This window comes from Coffea arabica, chromosome 9c (assembly GCF_036785885.1).
Source record: "Coffea arabica cultivar ET-39 chromosome 9c, Coffea Arabica ET-39 HiFi, whole genome shotgun sequence".
In the NCBI taxonomy this organism is placed as follows: Eukaryota; Viridiplantae; Streptophyta; class Magnoliopsida; order Gentianales; family Rubiaceae; genus Coffea; species Coffea arabica.
In genome coordinates, this window is record NC_092326.1 from 42937115 (window position 1) to 42961867 (window position 24753).

At 39.5% G+C, this 24753-nt stretch overlaps 4 protein-coding genes across 4 annotated transcripts; 3 read left to right on the forward strand and 1 right to left on the reverse strand.

Moving 5' to 3' along the window:
* Positions 1–3307: 3307 nt before the first annotated feature.
* Positions 3308–7964, forward strand: LOC113708716 (oligopeptide transporter 3). Its single transcript, XM_027231294.2, has 6 exons — positions 3308–4003; positions 4500–4597; positions 5218–5787; positions 6143–6398; positions 6528–6710; positions 6818–7964. Exons 1-6 carry the CDS (start codon positions 3461–3463, stop codon positions 7433–7435), a joined length of 2268 nt encoding a protein of 755 aa, XP_027087095.2. The 5' UTR covers positions 3308–3460; the 3' UTR covers positions 7436–7964.
* A 956-nt stretch (positions 7965–8920) lies between these two features.
* LOC113707739 (oligopeptide transporter 3-like) lies at positions 8921–12296 on the forward strand. The gene is made up of 6 exons (XM_027230043.2): positions 8921–9503; positions 9964–10061; positions 10292–10861; positions 10998–11253; positions 11358–11540; positions 11647–12296. Exons 1-6 carry the CDS (start codon positions 8979–8981, stop codon positions 12262–12264), a joined length of 2250 nt encoding a protein of 749 aa, XP_027085844.2. The 5' UTR covers positions 8921–8978; the 3' UTR covers positions 12265–12296.
* A 956-nt stretch (positions 12297–13252) lies between these two features.
* LOC113707967 (oligopeptide transporter 3) lies at positions 13253–17137 on the forward strand. The gene is made up of 6 exons (XM_027230379.2): positions 13253–13854; positions 14765–14862; positions 15035–15604; positions 15686–15941; positions 16091–16273; positions 16374–17137. The coding sequence occupies exons 1-6, from the start codon at positions 13282–13284 to the stop codon at positions 16989–16991; spliced, it is 2298 nt and encodes a 765-aa protein (XP_027086180.1). The 5' UTR covers positions 13253–13281; the 3' UTR covers positions 16992–17137.
* A 77-nt stretch (positions 17138–17214) lies between these two features.
* LOC113707968 (SNF1-related protein kinase regulatory subunit beta-2) lies at positions 17215–24049 on the reverse strand. Its single transcript, XM_027230380.2, has 4 exons — positions 23304–24049; positions 21990–22168; positions 21733–21895; positions 17215–17703 (listed from the first exon to the last, which is right to left on the reverse strand). Exons 1-4 carry the CDS (start codon positions 23508–23510, stop codon positions 17380–17382), a joined length of 873 nt encoding a protein of 290 aa, XP_027086181.1. The 5' UTR covers positions 23511–24049; the 3' UTR covers positions 17215–17379.
* Between the last annotated feature and the right edge of the window lie 704 nt (positions 24050–24753).

The following is a 24753-nucleotide window of genomic DNA, read 5'->3' on the forward strand; positions in this document are numbered from 1 at the left end:
CATTAGGATGAAGTTGCCTTTATGTATCCCAAAATTCTGCTATAAAAATTTGCGAGATTTTACGCTGACTTTGTGGAGCAAGGGATATATATATACATGAACTCGCAACCAGTAGTGACATGACATGAATGATGTAGGGTTCTTTTCTTTCATCGTTTACCTTAACATACGTAGGCCACACTCACAAGTAGAGTGTTTTGTGGGGAGGTACTGACAAAGTCCTATACAAATTAAGTTATTGAGCGAGTGTTCGTTATTTCTAGTTGGCTTGGAGTAGAATTTTCGCATTACATCCCAGGCCTCAAAGTTAGGGTTTAGGCTACATTCAGCATTTACTTTCATTCACTACTCTCCTCATCTATAATTCTGGGATTTAGTTTATACTTTGTACCGCCTATACGTGGTTACTTAACAATGTCTTACAAACAAACTAACAAAATCTCTTTTCTTTTTGGTAATATTACAAGAAACACATAGTTGGATAAATACTAAACATATATAGTCAGAAACAAAAACTCATACATAGTGAAATTTGAATAGCTAATAACTCCTACATTATCTAGTATACTATTGCTAGTGTAATTTATGCTTGTGACAAATTTTCATTACCTATATATGTGTGTGTGTGTGTACCTTGAGATAAAAAGCACTCTCAAGACTTGTGCAACTACTTCCAATAATGTTTTTAGAGTACTTAGAAGAAAGAACACTTTTCTTCTTTATTTTTCTAGCTCATATTTTGGCACGTAAAAATGGCATTGTGGAACTAGAACTACAAACGAGTCAAGTGGAATCAAACTTTAGCCTAATCAAACTGAATCTTGACTTAATTTTATTAAATTCGAACTCGAGCTCGACTCAAGCTTGAGTCGAGATTAAAAAAATTTTAAAAATTAATTATTTTATCTTTAAAAAAATGAATAAAATAATAGTTTTTCTTAATAAATAACAAACTATTAGGAATATATAAGTAATTTCATTATTAAAATAAAAAATATAAAATCAACCTCGCTCGTGAGCTAATAAGTTAAGTATCTTTAAATTGTTCAAGTTTGAATTAGATTTGGTCACTTCGAACTCGACTCGATTTCAATATTGATCAAGTTAGAGTTGAACTTTGATTCGAACTACTCGCGATCGATTGGCAAGCGGCTCGACTCGTGTATAACTCTGGGTAGAACTATACTTTCTTGGTTGTGTAGACTAATCAGAGTAATAGCAAGTGCGATTGAGCTATCGTATTTAGGGGGTGACATGATAAAGATCATGCTGCATCGGAGTTGATTTTTCCACAGAAACTTGAATTACATTATAGAGAGCGAAATATATGTACCTCAGCCTTCCATACTTGTGCATTATTATTATATTATTATCATAACTATTTTATTATTGGTTAATTTTTTTGTTTAATGTTCATATTTTTCTTCTAGTGGAATAACAAATACTATACTACTGTAACGGAAAAGAAAGGCACCTAACCGATATAAATCAGAAAGATGCAAGTAATGGAAAAGAAACCCACTTAATCTACTTTTCTTTTTTTTTTTGTTTTCCTAAGGATACGTATCATGTGTCGTTAAGGCACTAAACAAAAAAAGATTTTTGTAATGGGTACACCCATTAACACATCTAGCATTTACATAACCTATCATATATATACATATATTAATAATTATCATCTTTCCTTACATTTATGTACTTTTCCGATATAATTTTGTCTATTCTCTTTTGCTGAATTAATGTATGAAATCCAAATCTTTATTAGGGTGCGCGAGCAAAGGAAAGGAAAAGTGTTGCTGGGCCCGACCGGGGCAACGGGCATGCCATGCACACTACGGCCGCCCGAAACGTGTGTGTTTTTGTTGTTACATGGCAAAAGTAACGGTAACGTAAATCAGGGAAATGCCAAGTCAGCGGGAAACGTTAAAGCAGAGGGGAGTAGCGTGCAGGAGGAGTAACGGCGTCGCAACGCCGTACTAAGAAGTGGGGGCGAGGGTGTCGACGTGGATGGAGGGAATGGAGCCCGCAGAGTTTAGCCACACGTGGGGGGCCCGTAGTTCAGTGGGTGAGTGGGAAACGGGAGTGTGGCAGAGGCCTTAGGCAACGCGACGATCACACGCTCCAAAGCCGGCAGCACCACCCGCTCGTCTGATTGATCCATCCGTCCACTTTTGGTTTAACAATTTCCATTTAGCGTTTGACCATGCTTCTTTCCTCCTATTTCTTTTTTTTTTTGTCTATTTGTCTACGGAATATTGGCAGCACTACTACAGTACTGTCCCGGAGGTCTGCATGGATCCACTGGATTGGTCATCTGCCAAAATTCTCCACAATTCACTATTCAGATATGCATTATACATACTGGTCTCATTTCCTGGGTTAATAATAATATAATATGCCAGGAAAATGTTACCGTTTGTGCCAGTTTTATGAATGGTAAAATAAATGGTAAAAAGGTGACGATGAAATTGGTTTGGAACTAGTCCCTTAGACGACTACAAGTAGGAACTGCGGACCTTGCGGCGGTAGAATGCAATAATATATTATTGTTAATACAACAATCGAATACAGCTTCACAAGTAAAAGAAATGGTTCCAACCCCCGGTCCTTACTCAGCAATTATGATTCCTCCAAAGGTTCCAGCCCTCCAAATCTCCTGTTTAAAGTGTAGTGCTGCGTTTATCAAAATAAAGTGCGTACATTTTCTCAACTCTTTTGTTCAAGCGTATACGAAAACCAAAGTGTTGTGTATATGTTACATACATGATCCTCAAAGCTGAAATTCAACACCCGAACTGTATCTAACCATGAATTTTTGGAGTCTCTTGAGACTTTCTATGAGGGAGAGGAAGGAATGACTCATACGGTAAATGTCAGGGTGTTTTGTAGTAGAATATGATTGATTAGGGTGTGACTTTCAGACCAAGCAAATAATTTCAGAATATGTAGGATTCGGAGATGATATGATGAATTGATTGACAAACCATAGCCAACCTCAATACATAACTACATATATATATAGTTCCAGTACGTCCCCCTAGTCTAAATTGACACCAATCACCAAAAATGACACCCCACCCTTGTCTTCATTTTTTTTTTTTTTTTTTTAACACACACTGGAACTCTGGAAGGCACTACTATAGCCAATACAACTTTAATACTTACTGGCAGTAGTACCCCAATATATTTTTAAGAATGTCGGAATACACTACTATTGGGAATACAATTGTAGATGATGTACTGAAGAGGGCATTGTAGTAATATCAGAACCCTTCCCCTCCTGTTATATATACACAGCACAGGTAAAGACACCAGTTGGGACTCAAGACAGAAGCTTCATTCAAACTTTTGCTTTGTGGTTGTGACCTCTGTAACTTTCAATTGCAAGAAAATAGCTGCACATCATCCCATCCCTTCCCTTCCCTTCCCTTCCCTTGACTTTTGATCCATAACATCCATTATGGAGGCTTCCAAGCACCCCTCCGCCCAGCCCCAAGCTCACCCTTCCCCTCACCCGGAGAAGCTCAACGGAGGAGATGCCCCTGCCCCAACTGATCATAAAGACAGATGTGCCGTGGAGGAGGTGGCGTTGGTGGTCCCTGAGACCGACGATCCAACCCTCCCGGTCATAACATTCCGTGCATGGTTCTTAGGCTTAACCTCATGCACCATCTTGATTTTCCTCAACACTTTCTTTATCTACAGAACTCAGCCCCTCACCATCTCCGCCATTCTCATGCAAATCGCCGTTCTCCCGATTGGCAAGTTCATGGCTGCTGCATTGCCCACCAAAACCTACACTTTATTCGGACGGTGGAGCTTTAGCCTCAATCCGGGACCATTTAACATCAAGGAGCACGTCATCATCACTGTTATGGCTAATTGTGGGGTTTCTATAGGTGGTGGTGATGCTTACTCCATTGGTGCTATTACCGTCATGAGGGCTTACTATAAGCAGACCTTGAGTTTCCTATGCGCTCTCTTGATTGTCTTGACTACCCAGGTACCTGCTCAACACTTTTGATTTCGCCCAATATTGCTACTACTCTTACAATACAGCATGAGAGTTTTTTTCACAATCTTGCCCATGTCTTCTTGGGGAATATATTTTTGGCTTCCAAAAAAAAATTTTTTTTTTTTGCTGAGTTTTAGTTTTTTCCTTTTTCATTGAATTTTTAACTTGGGATAAGGGACGGGGTCGTGGATTGTGAGGAAAATTTTTCTTTTCTTTTTTTTTTTTTTTTTGCGAGGAGAATGTCCTTAATCCATTTCTTCATTTATGGTTGAGGAAAACAGAGAAGTACGCTTACCGAATCAAAACATGTATTCAATCAGTTTCAGGACATCCAATCTACTTTTTATAATTCTACTATTAATTATTGAACAACGGGTCTTAAACTGGACCTCTGTCGTGTCTGAAATATTCTCTAATATTTATTCGACTGTGCTTATGTTCCTTTTTTTTTTTCCTTGAAAAAAAAAAAAACCTTGAAATGCAGATATTGGGTTATGGATGGGCTGGGATGCTAAGGAAGTATCTGGTTGACCCTGTTGAAATGTGGTGGCCTTCGAACCTTGCTCAGGTTTCCCTGTTTAGGTGTGCATTTCTGGCTTTTCCTGAACTTTTCCTCGTTGAGTTCTAGTAGTTTTATGACACTCGTATCATGTTTGGCTCTGTTTTCTCTCATTGACTCCACATTTTCCTTTGACAAATTCAATTCTGGTTTGTTAGTTATGACATGTGTTCTTTCAATGACTTTGTGAAAATTAGTTTTTCTTCCCTTTTCTTTTTGAAAAAAGAAGTACCGAGACACCAGGAAAGTATGTAGGAGTTGAGCCTTTATATAAAAAGTGCATCCATGGTTTCATGAAACCATTTGACGCATCACCTATGCTATGCTTACCCAAAGGATAAGGCACCATTGCCTAGTGGATGTCACGCTTAGTGGAGCCAACATTCCTTTCTGGACATTAAGTCCCACATATACTGGTTATAAAACTGAGTTAAAAAGAGTGGTGACAGAACAACATTTCTGCATTTGTTGATGATTCCAAATCATATATTTTCTTGCTTTGGAATTCCAGAAACACATTTGCTATAAACCATACGTTGTATCTGGCTACCAAATATAGATAAACGTTTGGGCATCTTGTCTGGTTACCTTTATTCTTTATGCAGATTCCACTCGCTTTGCTGATTTTTCTTACTTCATACAGGGCACTTCATGAGAAGGAATCAAAATCACAAGGCATGACAAGGATGCAGTTTTTTCTTATATTCCTGGCTGCGAGCTTTGCCTATTATGCACTTCCCGGTTATCTGTTCCCAATTTTGACATTCTTTTCTTGGGTCTGTTGGGCGTGGCCTCGTAGCATAACAGCACAGCAAATTGGTTCTGGGTACCATGGATTGGGCATTGGTGCTTTTACCCTTGACTGGGCTGGAATTTCAGCTTATCATGGCAGCCCGCTAGTCACACCTTGGTCTTCAATTTTGAATGTTGCCGTTGGCTTTGTCATGTTTATCTACATTATTGTCCCTCTATGTTATTGGAAGTTCAACACCTTTGATGCTCACAAGTTCCCCATATTCTCCAACCAGCTGTTCACTTCTACTGGCCACAAATATGATACAACCAAGATTTTGACCCCGAATTACGAACTTGACATTCCTGCCTATGAAAAATATAGCAAGCTCTACCTTAGTCCTCTCTTTGCCCTTTCAATTGGATCAGGCTTCGCTAGATTTACAGCAACCCTCACTCATGTAGCACTTTTCCATGGCAGGTTAGCTCTTTCTAGTGCAGATGTTCCAGTTCTTGAGCATCTGCGCATTTTAGTACCTAGTTTCTAAATCAAGGTTCTGATATGATGTACCTCAATCTGACAATGATTGATATTGAACGGGGAAACATTCTGTGAGAATGGAAAGTCCTCGTGGCACCAAACCACTGTTAGTTGTCTAGCAATTCAAGGTCTCTGTAGTCCCTGCTCCATCATCAAAAGTAAAATGCTTAATCAGCATGCATTTTGTGATTTCATAGTTCACACTTTGTTTTATGTTAATTATGAGTTGACTTGCTGAAATGTCCCTGCGCACACATAGACTGACGTGGATGCTATTCATTTATTCTTCTTAAAGCGACATTTGGAAGCAAAGTAGATCTGCTACCAAGAACGTCAAATTGGACATCCATGCAAAGCTGATGAAAAGTTACAAACAAGTCCCTCAATGGTGGTACCTCGTCTTATTAGTAGGCAGCATTGCCCTGTCCCTAATGATGTCTTTTGTCTGGAAAAGAGAAGTTCAGCTGTCATGGTGGGGAATGCTCTTTGCGTTCGGATTGGCTTGGATTGTTACACTTCCTATAGGTGTTATTCAAGCAACCACTAACCAGGTATGAACTGGTTTTCAAACTGTGGATGGTTGAATGTAATATCCGTCTGTCGATTCAACACCGCATGAACAATTTCACGCAGCAAGCGGATATCAGTGTTGTCGATGATGTAAATTTCTTGTTTTGCAGCAACCAGGATACGACATAATTGCTCAGTTCATAATTGGATATGTCCTCCCAGGAAAACCTATTGCAAACTTGCTTTTCAAGATTTATGGCCGAATCAGCACTATTCATGCTCTCTCTTTCTTAGCTGACCTTAAGCTCGGGCACTACATGAAAATTCCTCCGAGATGCATGTACACAGCTCAGGTTTTGCTTGAAAAAACCTTTTCTCCCAATGACTGAACATTTTTGCTCTTCACATTGGATATCTGAGGCTTCAATTGCCTGCATTTTTTTTTAATTTCATTTTCCAGCTGGTAGGAACACTAGTGTCCGGTACAGTCAACCTTGCAGTAGCATGGTGGATGTTGGGAAGCATCGAAAACCTGTGCGACGTCGAGGCTCTGCATCCTGAGAGCCCCTGGACCTGTCCTAAATTTCGAGTCACTTTCGATGCTTCTGTGATCTGGGGTCTAATTGGACCGGAACGTCTGTTTGGACCTGGTGGTTTGTACAGGAACCTGGTATGGCTATTCATAATTGGAGCAGTCTTGCCGGTGCCAGTTTGGATGTTGAGCAAAATGTTCCCAGACCAGAAATGGATCCCTTTGATTAACATACCAGTTATATCTTACGGCTTTGCTGGAATGCCCCCTGCAACCCCGACCAATATTGCAAGCTGGATCATTACTGGAATGATCTTCAACTACTTTGTTTTCAAATACAGAAAAGGATGGTGGCAGAAATATAACTATGTTTTGTCAGCTGCACTGGATGCTGGAACTGCTTTCATGGGCGTGCTATTGTTCTTTGCGCTGCAGAATGAGGGGAAAAACATCAAGTGGTGGGGGGCTGAGCCGGATCACTGTCCATTGGCGTCCTGCCCAACAGCACCTGGAATTGTAGTTGAAGGATGCCCTCTTTTTAAGTAGGATATGTTGAACGTGATGGGTTCTGTGGTTTGACCCATGTTTAAAGATAAGTTCCATGCATAGTTTTAGAGGCCAGTGAAATCTTCGACGCTGATTGTAGTCGTACGAAGTTTTGCATAAACTCTGAGGAGCAATTCCTATCTTTGAGTTCTTGTAAATGCTCAGTTATATTATACGGTTGTGCAGGAATGCCTCCGGCAACTCCTACCAATATTGCTAGCTGGATCACTACCGGAATAATCCTCAACCATTTCGAATTCAAATACAGGAAAGGATGGTGGCAGAAATACAACTTTGTTTTGTTAGAGTTGGAAGTGGTGGGGAGCTGAGAAGGATAACTGTCCATTGGCTTCCAGCCCAACAGCACCTGGAATTGTAGTTCAGGGATGCCACTTTTTCAACTGGGATAGCCATAGGTCTTTGTCTTCAATTTCAAGTAATTGTACGATTTGTGTTAGTACATGTAACGTGGAGTTAGTCCTTAATTTCCTAAAATTTGAACAAGTTGGTCTCTTCTTCTCCTCCAAAAGTGCGAGTATACTTGAACAATTGTTTGGAAAGGGATTTTTCACCAACTTGTTTTTCAATTCTACATTTTTCATAAACACGTTTTTCAATTACCTTTTTAATATATATATATATATATATATATATATATATATATATATATATATATATATATCATCAAATCATTACAACATACTTTTTACAAAAACTTTTAAAAAGGCATGTTAATCTTCAATTGTAAGAGCTTAGTAACATATCTTGCCATCGGAGCACAACCCAAAGCTTTCTTCTGTCTTTTCTTGTTTGCTACCTCTTGAAGGACCTTATTTACAATGGAATGCTACCATATATATATACATATGTATATATATGTATATATGTAAGGCGTTGTTACGTAGTAACATAACAGAATTAATTGGCTTTCCCTCTGCGACTGCAAAGTTGACCCCAAAAACAGAAGCACATGCGCCCGCGGCTATTCATCTTTTCAGATTGAAATCTGCCTTGCATTATTTAGTACCATACGTGCTTACGACAATTCTTCCTATTTATCCTTTAAGATTGAATGTGGTGGTACTAAGTAAGTAGTCAATAATATAATATTGGTTGGTTTAAGAGCAATAATATCATATAGCAGCACAGCAGTACTGTAGAGGACTTCCGATTCGATCAAGACAGGCAGCATGTGGGCCGTGCGATCGATGTAAATTGCAAGTGGCAAATTCCGATTCTCTTTTTTGGATGGTTTAGTTCGTTTGCTTTGCAAGAGTACTTTAGAGCTTGCAGGCAATAAACAAACGACCCGCGAGGAATTTATTAATTGGTGGATCTTTAGGAAGTCAGGTTGCAACCTACACTGCTCCCCTGTAGAACTAGATAATACCCGTGTAGAACTAGAAACCCATTGAATTAATGCCCATTTTATTGGTGTTGTTTATTTTATGTTTGCATGTGTCTAATCTAGTGAGGACGGTCAGTTTTCCACAGCTGTAACTTCAGACCATATTTTCTCTAGTTACCTGCTAGTAGTTGCAAAATGGCAGCCCCAGAGAACGTCAATGCAGGAGGAGGAGGAGGGCCCCTGCCTTGTGCTGCAGTTTCCAGGTCAGAAGAAGAAGAAGGTAGATGCCCGGTGGAGGAGGTGGCGTTGGTGGTTCCAGAGACAGACGACCCCACACTCCCAGTACTGACATTCCGAGCATGGTTCCTTGGGATGACCTCGTGCTTCATACTCATCTTCCTCAACACCTTCTTCTCCTACAGAACCCAACCTCTCTTCATCTCCGCCATTCTCATGCAAATCCTTACGCTCCCAATGGGCCGCCTCATGGCAGCTGCATTGCCCACCCGAAGTTACTCCGTTGGACGATGGAGCAGTTTTAGCCTCAACCCAGGGCCTTTCAACGTGAAAGAGCACGTGATGGTGACTATATTGGCTAATTGCGGTGCCGCCACCGGCGGATTCGAAGCTTACTCCATGGGTGCTATCACCGTCATGAAGACCTACTACAACCTCAACCTCACTTTCTTCGCTGCATTTCTCATTGTCGTCACCACTCAGGTATATGTATCTCGATGTATGTACTAATTAACCTCATACTACTGTATGTTTTTTTACCAAAAAAAAAAAAAAAAAAAAAGCTTTGATGCTAAGAGTTCAGATTTCAAGAATTACCAGTTCTAAACTTTAAAATTATTCTAGCCCTTCATTCATTTTCTTCAAGTTTTCCTCCCACCAAACAAATTGTTTCTAATTACCAGTATTAAATATTTGCATCGCATATTAATTTCTCGCTTAGGACAAGCACTAGCTATTAATAATACCTAGCCCTTGAACAAATTTTGTCTTTTAATGTCTACCGCATTCACACCCCTAATTACATCTTAATTAAACATGGATTCAGATCATCACGTGACACTAATTAAGCTTCCATCGGCCCTTGGCATAATGCAGATTCCCTTTCTTTTTTTCATACAAATCAATACAAGTAACTAATTAATAAGTTTGCCCTGGGCTGCAGCTTATGGGTTATGGATGGGCTGGGATGATGAGGAGGTACCTCATTGAACCTGCGGAAATGTGGTGGCCTGCAAACCTGGCTCAAGTTTCTTTGTTTAGGTATGCTCGCCCTTAACTTCTCCCCATTTTGTTACAGAAATTTCAAGCTAACAAATAGCACTGTAGACTTCATCGTTGCCGCCTATATACTGTCGTAAACACATATATAATTTTATTTTATACCTATTAATCCTATAAGTTATAGAAAAAAAAAAAGAAAATATTCTCTAACACAATATAAGCTCCATTCGATTATCGGGATTCGGATAAAAACTCCATTCTTACAACAGGGCCCTCCACGAAAAGGAATCCAAAAAAGCAGGCATGACCAGGATGCAATTCTTCCTCATGTTTCTAGTAGCCAGCTTCGCCTACTACACCTTTCCAGGGTATCTGTTCCCGCTCCTAACATTCTTCTCGTGGACCTGCTGGCTGTGGCCTCGCAGCGTCACGGCCCACCAGGTTGGTTCAGGGTATCACGGACTCGGACTGGGTGCCTTCTCCCTGGACTGGGCGGGGATCGCGGCTTATCACGGCAGCCCACTAGTCACACCCTGGTCCTCCATCGTCAACATAGCCTTCGGATTCGTCTTCTTCATCTACGTCATATTCCCGCTGTGTTACTGGAAATATAACACCTTCGATGCCCACAAATTTCCCATCTTCTCCAATCAGCTCTTCACCTCCACCGGTCAAAAGTACGACGTGACCAAGATTTTGAACTCCCGGTTTGAACTCGACACTGCTGCCTTTGAAAAGTTTGGAAAGCTGTACATGGTCCCTCTCTATGCCATGTCACTTGGGTCGGGCTTTGCCCGAGTTTCATCGGTTTTCATGCACGTGGCGCTTTACAACGGCGGGTACGTACGTGCTTGCTTGCTTGTCATTAGCTTGGTTCATAGCGTGCTAGCATACTTGTAGTAGTAAGGTACATTTGCTGTCTTGGTCGGCACTTTCTTTTTTTCCCCTGAAAAAATGTAGTATTTTGCACAACAGCGATATATGGAAGCGATTTAGCTGGTCTACAAAGAAGATCAAACTAGACATCCATGCGAAGCTGATGAGAAATTACAAGGCAGTACCACGTTGGTGGTTCCTGGTGGTGTTAGTCATCAGCATTGGACTGTCACTCCTGGTTTGCTTTCTACTGAAACAAGACGTGCAGTTGCCGTGGTGGGGTTTCCTGCTTGCTGCTGGTTTGGCCTGGTTGCTCACCCTCCCGGTCGGAGTCATTCAAGCTACCACCAACCAGGTAAGGACTCAACTAATTAATTTTTAATTATCCACTACTAATACAACCACATGCAGTCACACTTATTCCTTGTCCACATAAATTCATTATATATAAATGTGCAGCAACCTGGATATGACCTTGTTGCGCAGTTGATGATCGGCTATCTCCTACCTGGGAAACCGATTGCCAACTTGCTTTTCAAGATGTACGGCAAGACAAGTATCCTTCATGCTCTTTCTTTCTTGTCTGACTTCAAACTTGGTCACTACATGAAAATTCCCCCAAGAAGCATGTTTACTGTACAGGTAAACCAATTCTTGATGGCTAGCTAACTGGCTTTTCCTTCCAGCTGAGTCTCCGTTTAATCATGTCATCATTTGATACACATTTGTGATTTCGTTTCTCTTCCAGCTGGTTGGTTCACTAGTTGCTAGTTTAGCCAACCTTGGAATGGGATGGTGGATGTTGGAGAGCATCCCCAACATCTGCGATGTGGAGGCGCTTCATCCGGACAGTCCATGGACGTGCCCCAAGTTTCGAGTGATGTTCGATACTACTGTAGTATGGGGTCTGATTGGACCCGAGCGGCTGTTTGGACCTCATGGTCTGTACAGGAACATGATATGGCTATTCCCACTGGGGGCCCTCTTACCAATACCTGTGTGGATTTTAAGCAGAAAGTTCCCGGACAAAAAATGGATTTCCCTAATCAACATCCCTCTTATAACTTGTGGCTTCACCGGAATTCCACCTGCAGCCCCAACCAACATTGCCAGCTGGATTGTCATGGGTTTGATCTTCAACCACTTTCTGTTCAAGTACCGGAAAGGATGGTGGCAGAAGTACAACTATGTTTTGTCTTCTGCTTTGGATGCAGGGACGGCTTTCATGGGGGTTCTGTTGTTTTTTGCTCTTCAGAATTCAGGCAAAAACTTGAAGTGGTGGGGAACTGAGCCAGACCACTGCCCTTTGGCGTCCTGCCCAACAGCACCTGGGATTACAGTTGCAGGATGCCCGGTTGTTAAATAGCTAGCAGAACAACAATGGAGATGTAATTTGAAGAAAAACTAGGGGTTGGGGGGGGGGGGGGGGGGGGAAGAATCAACTCTCATGTGCTATTTCTGTACGCAGATGCTTTCTATACTAACGGGTCATAATCGAGCTAAGCACTTCTAACCCGAAAGAGTTATGCCAAGTTTAAAGCGAATAATTAGTTTCATGTTGTTCCACAGGTTGATTACCAATTTTGCGCCCATGAAAAAAAGGAGTAGCAATTTTGCTTTTCAGGAGCTTAGCACTGGTCAGAATATGTCCTGACTTGCACTTTAGGCCCCCCCCCCAGCCCCTAGACGTTAGTAATCGAATCCTTCGCATTGTATCCCTTAAAGTTGCTTAGTTACTACTAATGAACTACAGAGTTGACCCAAACAAGAAGGAGATGCAGATTAATTTTGGGATTTTATCATATCCAAAGATTAATTTTTTTTGTCGAAAAAAAAGAAGAAGAAGAAGAGGAAATCGCATTGATCTGTGGGATGCATTCCTCCTAGGTAACAGATCTAGTGTTATTAATTGCTGATCAGTTGTTAGAAAGGAAAATGCAAGCTTCAAGATGCAAACATATGTATCTCAAAATAAAGAATTGATTGGGTTAGTTAATGTTCGGATCCCGTCAAGATATTACCTACACTGCTTCCCCGCGAGCCAGATAGTGCCCCAAACCCAATAATCTTTTATGCTTCAGCTTGATAACATGTAGATTATAAAGAGAACAATAAACAAATAAAATTATTAATTTTTCAAAGGTGGTTGTGACATTAACATATACTATATATCTAGTACATGCTAGTAAATCACAAATGAGACAAATAAAAGCAAATTTTATATGTGTGGATTTCTTTTGATCATCTTTGGAAGTTTTCAGTATTCAACGATTCTCGATGTCGTTAATTACTCGATTATAGTAATTAATTAGCGGCATCTGTTTTGGGTCCCTTCTGTTGTTGTTGCCGTGCGTGGCGGAGTCTATAGACTATATAGATAGAGATGCAAGGAGGAGGAGGAGGATCAAGCAACTTTCTGAGGAGGTACTACCACCAGTATAGCCGTCTCATGGTTTCGGACAAGGCCGACAATCGGAGCAGCGGTACTGGAGGGCCTCCAGAAACCGAAGAATTAGAAAGATGCTCGGTGGAGGAGGTGGGGTTGGTGGTTCCAGAAACAGACGACCCTTCCCTCCCAGTAATGACATTTCGAACGTGGTTTATAGGCCTAAACTCATGCCTGATATTGATATTCCTCAACACTTTCTTCATTTACAGAACCCAACCTTTGTTCATCTCCGCTATTCTGATGCAAATAGTTGCATTACCAATAGGGAAGTTCATGGCAGCTGTGCTGCCTGAGGAGAAATACACAGTTTTTGGAAGGTGGAGTTTCAGCCTCAACCCTGGGCCCTTCAATGTGAAGGAGCACGTGGTCATCACTATATTGGCTAGTTGCGGGGCTGCCGCCGGTGGAAGTGAAGCTTATTCCATGGGTGCCATCACCGTCATGAAATCTTATTACAAGCTCAACGTCAATTTGCTCGCTGCACTGCTCATTGTTTTAACGACTCAGGCAAGCGACGAACCCTCCTGCTCTCTCTCTCTCTCTCTCTCTCCCCTTCATCGATCCATCTATTTAAAATTTTCCCTTTAATTTGTGTTTCAATTTTTTGGGTAAATCACGCTCTACCCCCTATGGTTTTGCATTTTTCACATAATTCCTATGTGATTTCAAAAACAATACGTAATTCCTTAGTAGTTTGGACTAAAATGTTAAAGCGATAAAAATGATGAATCCACGGAAATGCCGATATTACCTTTGTTTAGAAACTAGAATGACTGAAGTAGTTAGAATCTATAAATATACTATGCATGACACTTTAATTTGTGTTTTACCACAAAATCCGCTCATGGCTTAATGTTTTAACACAACTTTTTTATCAGCAACAGAGTCAGGATCTTAGGGTTAGGGGGTTCAATTTTCGCCATCACATCAAATGTAATTATAGTAAATTTTCAAGAGTGCATGTTAAAAAATTTTCAAAAGTTTTTGCCTAAAATAAAACTTTCTCAAAGTTAGAGAGTGCAATTGACACCTTGAAGTTCATTTGGCTTCACCCTGCAGCTGCTTATGGTTTTCAAAATATATACATAATTCCCTCCTCTAGTTTATAAATAATTTTTAACTTCACATACGGATACTTTTGATATTTTAGTCAACTTCCTTACGGAATTTTGATAATTTAATTTAAATTATAAGGGGGTTATGTATAGTTTTTGAAATCATAGAAAGGTTACGTGAAAAAGTACTAAACTAGAGAGGGTAAAGTGTAATCTACCCTTTTTGTTTTGGGTATAAATTGCTTTTCTCGACATATTATTCTTGTATACTAAATCATTTCTTGATAATCGTACAATGCAGTACGAAGAAATGTTTTGTTCATGCATGTATTTTAACATTTCGGCGAGTAATCCTGTTGCAGCTAATTGGCTATGGCTGGGCTGGGATGCTAAGGAGATACCTTATCGAACCTGTTGAAATGTGGTGGCCAGCAAACCTTGCTCAAGTTTCTCTATTTAGGTCTGTCCAGCTTTTTAATTCTCTACCACATTTTGCGTTTTTTTTTGCGTAGTATTTCCCCATTATTTTCAATCAAAAAAAAAAGAAAAAGAAAAAAGAAAAGTCAGATTCAGCATCAGTTGACGACAAAGATATAATTCGAACTCTGTGAACCAATAGTGATTGATTACAGGGCTCTCCATGAGAAAGAATCAAGAAAAGAAGGGTTGACAAGGATGCAATTTTTCCTCGCGTTTCTGGCAGCGAGCTTCGCGTATTACACATTTCCAGGGTACCTGTTTCCGCTGCTGACATTCTTCTCGTGGGTTTGTTGGGTTTGGCCTAATAGCGTCACGGCGCAGCAAATCGGTTCAGGGTACCACGGACTTGGACTAGGTGCCTTCTCCCTTGACTGGGCAGGGATTGCCGCCTATCACGGCAGCCCACTGGTCACCCCTTGGTCTTCCATTCTCAACATTGCTTTCGGCTTTGTCTTGTTCGTATACGTTATTTACCCTCTTTGTTACTGGAAATACAACACCTTTGATGCCCGCAAGTTTCCCATATTTTCCAACCAGCTGTTCACCTCCAGCGGCCAGAAGTACGATGTAACGAAGATTTTGAACTCGCAGCTGGAGCTGGACACCGCTGCCTATGCCAAGTACGGAAAGCTCTACATGTGCCCCCTCTATGCCATGTCACTTGGGTCGGGATTTGCTAGAGTTTCTGCAGTTTTCGCGCATGTAGCTCTTTTCCATGGCAGGTTCGGCACTCGATCACCTGTTCCCATTGAATAATAAATAATTAACCATGTCTGCTCAACTCAAAATGTTTTATTTTATAGTGATATTTGGAAGCGATTCAGCTGTGGAGCAACGAAGATCAAATCAGACATTCACGCAAAGCTGATGGCCAGTTACAAGGCGGTCCCTGAGTGGTGGTTCCTCATCATATTGGCGGTGAGCATTGCTCTATCACTCCTCATGTCTGTCGTGTTGAGACAAGATGTTCAGCTGCCCTGGTGGGGCTTCATCTTTGCTTCTGGCTTGGCCTGGGCGCTTACTCTCCCTATTGGAGTCATTCAAGCAACCACCAACCAGGTAATTGACCGCACAGCTTTACTGAAACACTTAATTCTTGCTCACTATTGTTAAATAAATTACTTTAAACGATCCGTCATCTTTAATTTTATTGATTGGAAATTAATTGCAAAAAAACTGTTTGCTTACTTTTTCTCTTAAACCTGCAGCAACCTGGATATGACATAATTGCCCAGCTGATGATTGGGTACATCCTTCCAGGGAAACCAATCGCTAACTTGCTTTTCAAGATCTATGGCCGGACCAGCGTTATTCATGCACTTTCATTCTTATCTGACCTTAAACTTGGGCACTACATGAAAATTCCACCACGATGCATGTTCACTGCACAGGTAAATAATACTAATAATAATTCTTCGTTTACTGCGTACTCAGAGCCGGCTGAGCTAAACTGAGGCTGGCTGATTCATGCTTTACCCCTTCAATTTTTAGCTGGTAGGAACGTTAGTTGCTGGTCTAGCCAACCTCGGAATAGGGTGGTGGATGCTGAGAAGCATCCCAAACATCTGCGACGTGGAGGCGCTTCATCCAGAGAGTCCATGGACATGCCCCAGATTCCGGTTAACCTTTGACACAACAGTGGTTTGGGGACTTATTGGACCAGAAAGACTGTTTGGACCTAAAGGTCTGTACAGGAACATGGTATGGCTATTCCCCGTAGGAGCTCTCTTGCCACTGCCTGTATGGATTTTGAGCAGAATCTTCCCCGACAAAAAATGGATCTCTCTAATCAACATACCGCTCATAACTTGTGGCTTTGTCGGACTTCCACCAGCGGCTCCCACCAATATTGCTAGCTGGATTGTCATGGGATTGATCTTCAACCATCTTGTGTTCAAATACAGAAAAGGATGGTGGCAGAAGTACAACTACGTTCTGTCTTCTGCGCTTGATGCTGGGACAGCTTTCATGGGCGTGCTGGTATTCTTTGCACTGCAGAATTCTGGAAAGAACCTCAAGTGGTGGGGCACCGAACCAGACCATTGTCCTTTGGCATCCTGCCCAACGGCAGCAGGGATTGTAGCTGCAGGATGCCCAGCCTTCAAATAGCAAAACAACACCGGAGACGTAATTCGAGCTCAAAAAGGAAATCCTTCTCCATATGTAATATTCTTTCCGATGTTTCATCGACAATCAGCCTAAAACACTTGACCAAAATGTTTCTAACCGTAACCCTTTGGCGACATTTCGATCCATCCGGCCAGAACAAGCTCTCACTAGACAGCTGGGGAAAGAAAAATAAAGGAATACAGAGAACAAACAAATCCAAAAATTTGACACCAAAATAATTATCCCCAAGTTGAATAAATTATCAAAGTCCCTTATATTCCAAATTTCAATTAATGTTTGCTGATGGGGCTAGAAATTTTAACCTTAATACTAATATCAACTACATATAAAGACTGAAAACCATTGTCCAAACAGGTGGGCCAGATCTTCATCTCTGTATGGACTTGTATAGCACTACTGTAACATATTTGGACAGGAAACGATGAGTAGAACCAAGTGCTACCACTGATGGGCTCCGACCTTTCTGCATGTAGAGATGGTTTAGCACAACATGCTGAGGCCTCGAAAAAGGAGGTGGTATCTCCATATGTGCGGATGGGACGTTAAGCAAAGTCATTTGGAGATGCGGAGGAACCAAAGGAGGCTCTTTTGCATAATCTTCAGCAACAAGTTGCAAGTTGTTGTAACTTGATTCAGGAGATTGGGGTGGTTCAAAACCAGAAATACTTTCAATATCTTCTGGAACATAATCCTATAACACATTGTACAAGTTAATACAGTCCAAAACCACAAATCATTTTCTCAACTAAGATCCCAATAAGAGGCAACTACTTTAAGATCAAGATCATCCCCATTCTTATATATGCAACTATTTCAAGATCAAGATCAACTCCATTGTTATACATGCCACTATTTCAAAAGAAAAGCACAGATAATTTCCTCAATAAAGATCCCAATAAGAAGCAACTTTTTCAAGATCAAGTTAATTCTTCAATAAGCTACTACTCAAACAGATTGAAATTCTTCAGAAGTTAAAACATTTACAAGTATACGCTTACTTAGAACAAATATTAACATGAAATGTAGCACTGCAATCTAGACCTATAACGCATCTGCTAAATAAAGGTCTACAACGTTATTCACCACAGCACAGAACTATTGATGCCAAGACAAAGATAATTAAACCTGAAATGGCCAAGCTAGCATTTAAGCCAGAAAAAAAATACCCCATGGTAGTTATCAAAGATGCTCAGACAAATTTCAGTACTACTTCAAGTATAAATGAAAATCATCAAAACATAAAGGTTAAACCACTTCCAACCTAATTCCAGCACTATGTTCAGCATTTACATTACTGTCTTCTTTTTACTTGTAGCACTCAGCCAATTTTTCTTCTATCTGTCCTCATCTTTCCTTAATCCATTCCCTCTTAAAACATATTCACAAGAATATTGCCCAGGCCATACCATATTAACCTCAACAGTGAGCAAAACTGTGGCCTTTTATATCGGCAAGTTCTCTTTAACTAAAAGATCACAATCAGATAATACATCTCGTGACTCATTCGCATCCCCATTTTCTATTAGATTCTTGTCCTTTCTAAAAAATGTATCAGTTTAATGTTCACGTGGATGGACCTTCAACATGACATTCTGATTTTTTTTCCCCTTTCTTTCCATGGACATTCATCATGCATCACATTAACTATTGCAATCTCATCGTATTCTCAATAATTGAGCACTGATGGCAAAGTCATCCACTTCTTAGCATCTACAAACCTTGAGAACTGTCATCTGAATGTTTGGGTTACTATTTTGTTGATTGTAAAGTCTATAGATCCAGACAGAGATACTTCAAGCAATCATCTGCTAATTCATTTAATACAAGTAATTCTCCACGCTAACTTCTAAATTAGATGTGTTCTTGGCTTCGTTATAATAATAATAATTTAGAATTACATACACCATTACTGCCCAAAGAACGGGGAAAAAACAAAAAACAAAACAAAAACAAAGACCTTTCACATATGTCAAAAATCAAACCAAAACCCTTAGTGAATTTATCCTAAACCAGACATTTAACTGAAAAGGCCCAATCCTGGTAGGATAAGAAATAACAACTATGACTTTTGCAAGATTTACACAAGATTGAAAGCACAAGGTAGACCCAAATATCCAAGAATTTCTGTCAGAAGTATTCATACCCTTGTACAGAACCACCGATCTTCAAAATCTTAACAAGTTAATATCCCAAAAATCCTAGTAAAACCCTTTTCTTATATGTACAAGTTCAAAAAATTTCTAATATATGAATTGGCAAATGAAATCTTATTACAGCTCCATATACACCTAAATATAAGCTTTGCTGAAAAGGGTTTCCATCAACTTATGCTGAAGAGGGCCTTCCTCAAGTTTTGCTGAGGATGGGCTCTCAAAGATTAAGTTAGAATGGCCTTTCCAATCCATACTAAACATGAGAATGAATTTGATTGTATTAGAAAGGCCTTTCCATTTTAGGCCATTCTGTCTATCAAACAAGGGTTAATGGGGATAATCTAATATTTTAACACAAATCAAATGTAGCTTGCACTAAATGTACTATGTGATGTATCCTAGGACCAAAAAAAAAAAAAATGAAAAAGAGGAGTAACAAAGAAGAATTACTTTTAACTAGTTAACTGCATCCAGTAGATTATGGACTACGGTAATGAGCCCAATCATACAATGAACAGACATACACCATGTTGCATCCAACTAGACAGGAATACAAAATTAAATACATACATACACAGATAAAATAGAAGTTGCACAGTTTTTACTTCAATTCAGTTAGCGTCCATCTTATACGTAAATTAGATCAAGCAAGCATGTTCTTAGGGCAAAATGTATAATAATCATGACTAGTCTTAGGTATGTTGCTCGGACTTGCCATCCAGCCCAGGCACACCAGTGTCGACATAACACAATGCGGTTGTGGGTGCAGGGTACATATCAGATACTGTCAGAAATAATTGGGTGTGTTAACTAGTGGAAATGTCACTTCATCGACAAATTTCTGATCATCCGCGCTTATGTCTTGGTCAAGGAGGAGAATGATTTGATCTACAAGATGACTGATGAGATTGGAAGAGAATTTTTCCGCATTGGGGAAAACTAAGAATAGCTCGAATTCAGAGTTATAGTTGTACTCAACATGCTGATGCTGGACAGAGAGAAGGAGGAAAAAAGAATAGAATTTTTTGAAGTAACATGATGGTGACCTTTTAGAGATTACTAGTGCATTCATTGGATAAATAATATACACATTTTTTTATTTACTGGTTGCTAGTTGGCCACCAGAAGCCAGTCACTTTTAGGTGACTTTAACTCTTTCACCATACCACATCCTTCAAAAGAATTAATTGTATAGAACACCACTGCAAATGCAATGCCATTCTCCAAGATTTGTCATCATCCAGCCTTAGCTTTGATTGTGTTTAAGCATGAAATAATCTGACAATTAACATGTGCTTTTATCCTTTATTAATTTGCAATATTATATTGAACAATAAAAATTTTTCTAGCAGGGAAGGGATGCAATTTAAGAAGCAAGGAAAGGAAAGGGGAATTTGAACTCAGAACCTCTAAATGTAAATGAGCCTTCAAAATATTTTTCCAAAACATTTCTTTCATTAATGCAAGCCAAATTTAATCCATGTTACCATCTGATGTTTCTTCAGAATATATCTTTTTTTACTAATGAAAGCCAAAAAACTTTTTTGCTTCTTCAGAAATTATAACTAACTAGTAGCTATTTTGATAAAATAATTAGTCATTACTCTTAAATTTATTAAACTTGGTGCCATGTCCAAGTCTTTAGACACGTGTCCCTCTATCCTAGAGTTAAACAAATTGTCACCGAGATATATACCCGTAGCTGACGCCATACCCGAGTCCAAGCGACATATGTTTCTATATGAAATTTCTCCTACAAATATCAGTACATGCAAATGCTCGACTCTCTTAAGAGGTTCAGAGTGCTGACACGATATGGATATCACACAGATTTTGATTTTACATCTCCATAGCGTCTAGCAGGTAGAAATAATTTACAAACCATGTCCAAGCAATATCAAGATTAAGGTTATTCAATTTTTCAGGATTCCTATCTTCACTAGGAGACACAATACGCAAAAAATAAATGTTAACTTTCTTTCCATAATATGTCTCTCTGATTACTTTTTGTTTATTCTGGTCATCTTTTGGACAAGCTTTTTCATTTGAATGCTATCAAAGAGACAAATACTGTTGCTAACTGAAAACAAGTGCCATAAAGTTTCTTCATCTCAAAGACAGTCTGACATGTGCCCATTGTGTTGTATAGGGGAAGAAGGAAGAGAAAAATGCTTTAAACTTCTATTCATCAAAAAACATTGTGTAAATTTCATGTTCCAATGCAGTAGATGTAAGATTGTCATAACTTCAAAACTTAACCACCTTCATTAAATAAACTTCACCACCTCATGAGAAAAGAGCATAATACCATTTTGAATAATTGATTCCACACAATAACCGATTGGAGTTATAACTAATAAAAGTTAAGCACAAAAAAAAAAAGCATTAAAACTTTTACAATATAATTGATGTATGATAAGAGATCTCCAGAGTTGGGAATCATAAATTTGAACCCATAAAATTAATTCCAGCAAAATAAATCAAGGTAGAGCCACAAATTAGAACCCTGATTTTTTGTCTTATAGTATTTGAAAAATTGACAACTTCTGAACAATACAAAAGAATACCTGCAAGTCCAAAATGTTGCAAGGATTGCCTGCTTCATCATGGATCCAAGGCATATCAGGGAGATACTTCCATTGTCCATCAACAATAAACCTATATTGGTAGACACCAGATGGCAGCACTTTCATGATTGTGAAATCTTTCCCAGATCTCTCCAAAAGTGTTCTGTCAAAACAAATAACTTTGGTTATTTTTCTCGAAGCGACTGAGCCAGAATCAGAAAATGTCATAGCATGTACCATTGTCCTCCTCGAGATACCTTGTTTTCCAGTTGTCCCATGATCCTTCGACAGCAACTTCATTACCATCATAGCTCCATGTAATCATTGTTGGGATACCTTGTTCATAATACATATCATCATGCCCCGACATTGTTTGCATCCATGATGGACTTGGAATGTGCATCTCATCAGGTCTTTGCAGAGGAACCACTGGCATCTGAAAGCACCATCACCAAAGAGTTATAACAAAAGCCACAATAGCCTTTGACATCTATTCTATAGCAGACAGTTTACTCAGAAACAAAGAAGACAACAAAAAGGCATATTTGGCTTGGCTTGACATTGTGCACACACTAGGAAGCATGTGGACATGAAACGTTGACACTCATTTCAGAGCTAAATCAGACGGTTTCTTTTTTTCAAAACCACCGGGACCACCAGATCATTTTGGTAAACTTTAAGAGTACAAATAATATCCAACATTTCCTTTTTCTTATTTAATAATGAGACAATTTCAGGTAACTTTGTGGATAGTAGATAATAAGTGCCAATCCTGTCAAGCTTTCTCATTTTCGGGATAGGAGTTGAAGCCCTCTCCAGTTTTTCAAAGCTTGCTAAAGCCTTTATATCTTACTTGCAATGGATAACTTTCTCCACAACTGTAGAGACGCCAACCTCCACCCGCCGCCCCCCCCCCCTCTTTTGATAGTGGGGTAAAACCATGCCATCATACAAACAAAAATAAGAGCTCGACCAAATAACTATCCATTCATGACGAATAGTTAGACAATAAGAAAAGTCTATGCCTGGCAACAAATTCAGAGGTTCGCTTTATACAGAGATAAGCAGCAATTACGCAGAGCTAAGGAAGGCATCAGGATATACTACAGAGGTTAGGCAACAAGCCTAAGCGTTGCATTGCTCGTGGTTGAGCAGGATGCGTTTAAGCCAGCGCGTCTAGTTTCCAATCCAATGGTAAAAAGACTAGTGAGAGGGATGCTCTCAAAGCATCAGTTGTTCAAAATCCAAGGAAACGTCATTACCATTCAGAAAATTCCATTAATCCCACAGTGAGAACATGAGACAGATATAGTAGATTAAGCAACCGAACTCAGCAATTGCTGTGGTAACAATAAAATCCAAGAGAAAACGCTTTCACCACATGAACTCCACCACCAAAATTACAACTTCGATTCAGATCTACCCATGCAGTTGCAATTCGCAATAAAAAAAGAAGAAAAAAACTAGCCATTCAATTCCGCTAAACTTACTGAAATTATCACGAAAAGGAAAAAAAAATTCTAAGCAAAGATTGTTACTTTACTTAAAAAAATAAAAAGGCAGGAACTTGCCTGAGGCCTAAACATCAAAGGAGAGTGAGAAGCCCTAGGACTGGGCGGGGGGGATTGACCCATGAACTCTCCTACATCAGCATGATTACCATATCTACCCTCTTGAGCGGCCAAAGATTGCTGCGCACCGCCACCACCATCCTCCGCATCAAGTCCAGAAGGGCTGTTCCCATCACCACCATCCTCTCTTCCATTAACATTCCCCATTACTTTATTATAATAAATCGCTAAGAAAAAACTCTAGTAGAAATAAAAACTGAATCTTTACCAAAACCCAGAACCCCGCTTAGGATTTCATATAAAGGGGTCTTGCTTCCATAAACCGGTAGTATATATACTGTATATTAGCCACCCACAGAAGCAGTGCTAGTGCTGAATATCACCGCCGCGTCAGTGGTGACGGTGATACATTGATAGACCGACATAAGTTTGGAGAGTTGCGATTGACTGTGGGATGAGAAAATGGAAAGCTGTGATTTTAGAGAGTATAATGCAGCTTCTGATTGGTGGATTAATATCTTCCCTTTCGCTACTTGATTGATTTCGATGCTTGGGGTTGGGATCTTTAATGGATTTGATCTGATTGCCGAAGAAAACTGGAGTCTTTTATTTAAGGTAAATTTTTCTTTTTTCCAAAATATCGCTTGCTTTATTTATGGTAAATGGTACTAATAAAAGCTCTTTAGATTTTATTATAGGGGGAGGGGGAGGGGGCGCTTGATCATCAATTACTAATGATTAGTACTCCTCTGGTTTTGGAACTCGCAAATGCAAAAGCATAATAATGCTGCTAATTATAATGCAATGGCGTAGGAGTAGGTTTCACAGTGGATGGGGGGCGGGGGTGGTGCAGCTAAAGTACAATCATATCATATCATACGTGGATCTAATTAGGATGGTTAATGTCATCATATCAACCAAGTATTACCCGAGAGAAGGAGGACCGTGTTAAATGGATCGGAAAAGTAAATGTAAATAAGAGATTGCGGTAAAAAAATAGTCAGCGTAACTCTTCCTTTCTTTTTTATTACACGGGTTTGTTTGGATCAAGAAAGTATTATTTGAAATAATTATTGTAACACTTTTTGTGATATGATGTATGTGAGATAAAAAAATAATTAGAAATATAAAAATGTGGGTTGAGAAATGTGTTTCTGATGCAAGCGAAACATTAATATTTGAGACATTTATACTATCCAAACATTCTCCTGTTATCAAGGTTCAAACAATTGTACAAATCAATTTATAAGTTGCCAAACAAGAAAAGAAATTACAAAAAACTCACACACAATGAAATTTAATTCGCCTAATTTTGCAATTCTACCTAAAATTATAGAATCATCTTTTCTGAGAAATTGTTATTTGTGCCTTTTTCTTCCGTTCGATACAAGTCCGATGATCATTCGATCTAGTAATAGACAAATTATATATATATATATAAAATTTGTTC

What these genes read in the sequence shown, in the direction of transcription:
- LOC113708716 (XM_027231294.2), top strand. Translation starts at nt 3,461, where the DNA reads ATGGAGGCTTCCAAGCACCCCTCCGCCCAGCCCCAAGCTCACCCTTCC. An exon ending in GCTCAGGTTTCCCTGTTTAG is followed by an intron (nt 4,598 to 5,217) that starts GTGTGCATTTCT and finishes TACTTCATACAG; the next exon opens with GGCACTTCATGAGAAGGAAT. An exon ending in TTCAAGCAACCACTAACCAG is followed by an intron (nt 6,399 to 6,527) that starts GTATGAACTGGT and finishes CTTGTTTTGCAG; the next exon opens with CAACCAGGATACGACATAAT.
- LOC113707739 (XM_027230043.2), top strand. Translation starts at nt 8,979, where the DNA reads ATGGCAGCCCCAGAGAACGTCAATGCAGGAGGAGGAGGAGGGCCCCTG. An exon ending in TTCAAGCTACCACCAACCAG is followed by an intron (nt 11,254 to 11,357) that starts GTAAGGACTCAA and finishes ATAAATGTGCAG; the next exon opens with CAACCTGGATATGACCTTGT. An exon ending in GAAGCATGTTTACTGTACAG is followed by an intron (nt 11,541 to 11,646) that starts GTAAACCAATTC and finishes TTTCTCTTCCAG; the next exon opens with CTGGTTGGTTCACTAGTTGC.
- LOC113707967 (XM_027230379.2), top strand. Translation starts at nt 13,282, where the DNA reads ATGCAAGGAGGAGGAGGAGGATCAAGCAACTTTCTGAGGAGGTACTAC. An exon ending in GCTCAAGTTTCTCTATTTAG is followed by an intron (nt 14,863 to 15,034) that starts GTCTGTCCAGCT and finishes GATTGATTACAG; the next exon opens with GGCTCTCCATGAGAAAGAAT. An exon ending in GATGCATGTTCACTGCACAG is followed by an intron (nt 16,274 to 16,373) that starts GTAAATAATACT and finishes TTCAATTTTTAG; the next exon opens with CTGGTAGGAACGTTAGTTGC.
- LOC113707968 (XM_027230380.2), bottom strand. Translation starts at nt 23,510, where the DNA reads ATGGGGAATGTTAATGGAAGAGAGGATGGTGGTGATGGGAACAGCCCT. An exon ending in CTTTGATGTTTAGGCCTCAG is followed by an intron (nt 22,169 to 23,303) that starts GCAAGTTCCTGC and finishes TGGTGCTTTCAG; the next exon opens with ATGCCAGTGGTTCCTCTGCA. An exon ending in GCAACATTTTGGACTTGCAG is followed by an intron (nt 17,704 to 21,732) that starts GTATTCTTTTGT and finishes AATGTGTTATAG; the next exon opens with GATTATGTTCCAGAAGATAT.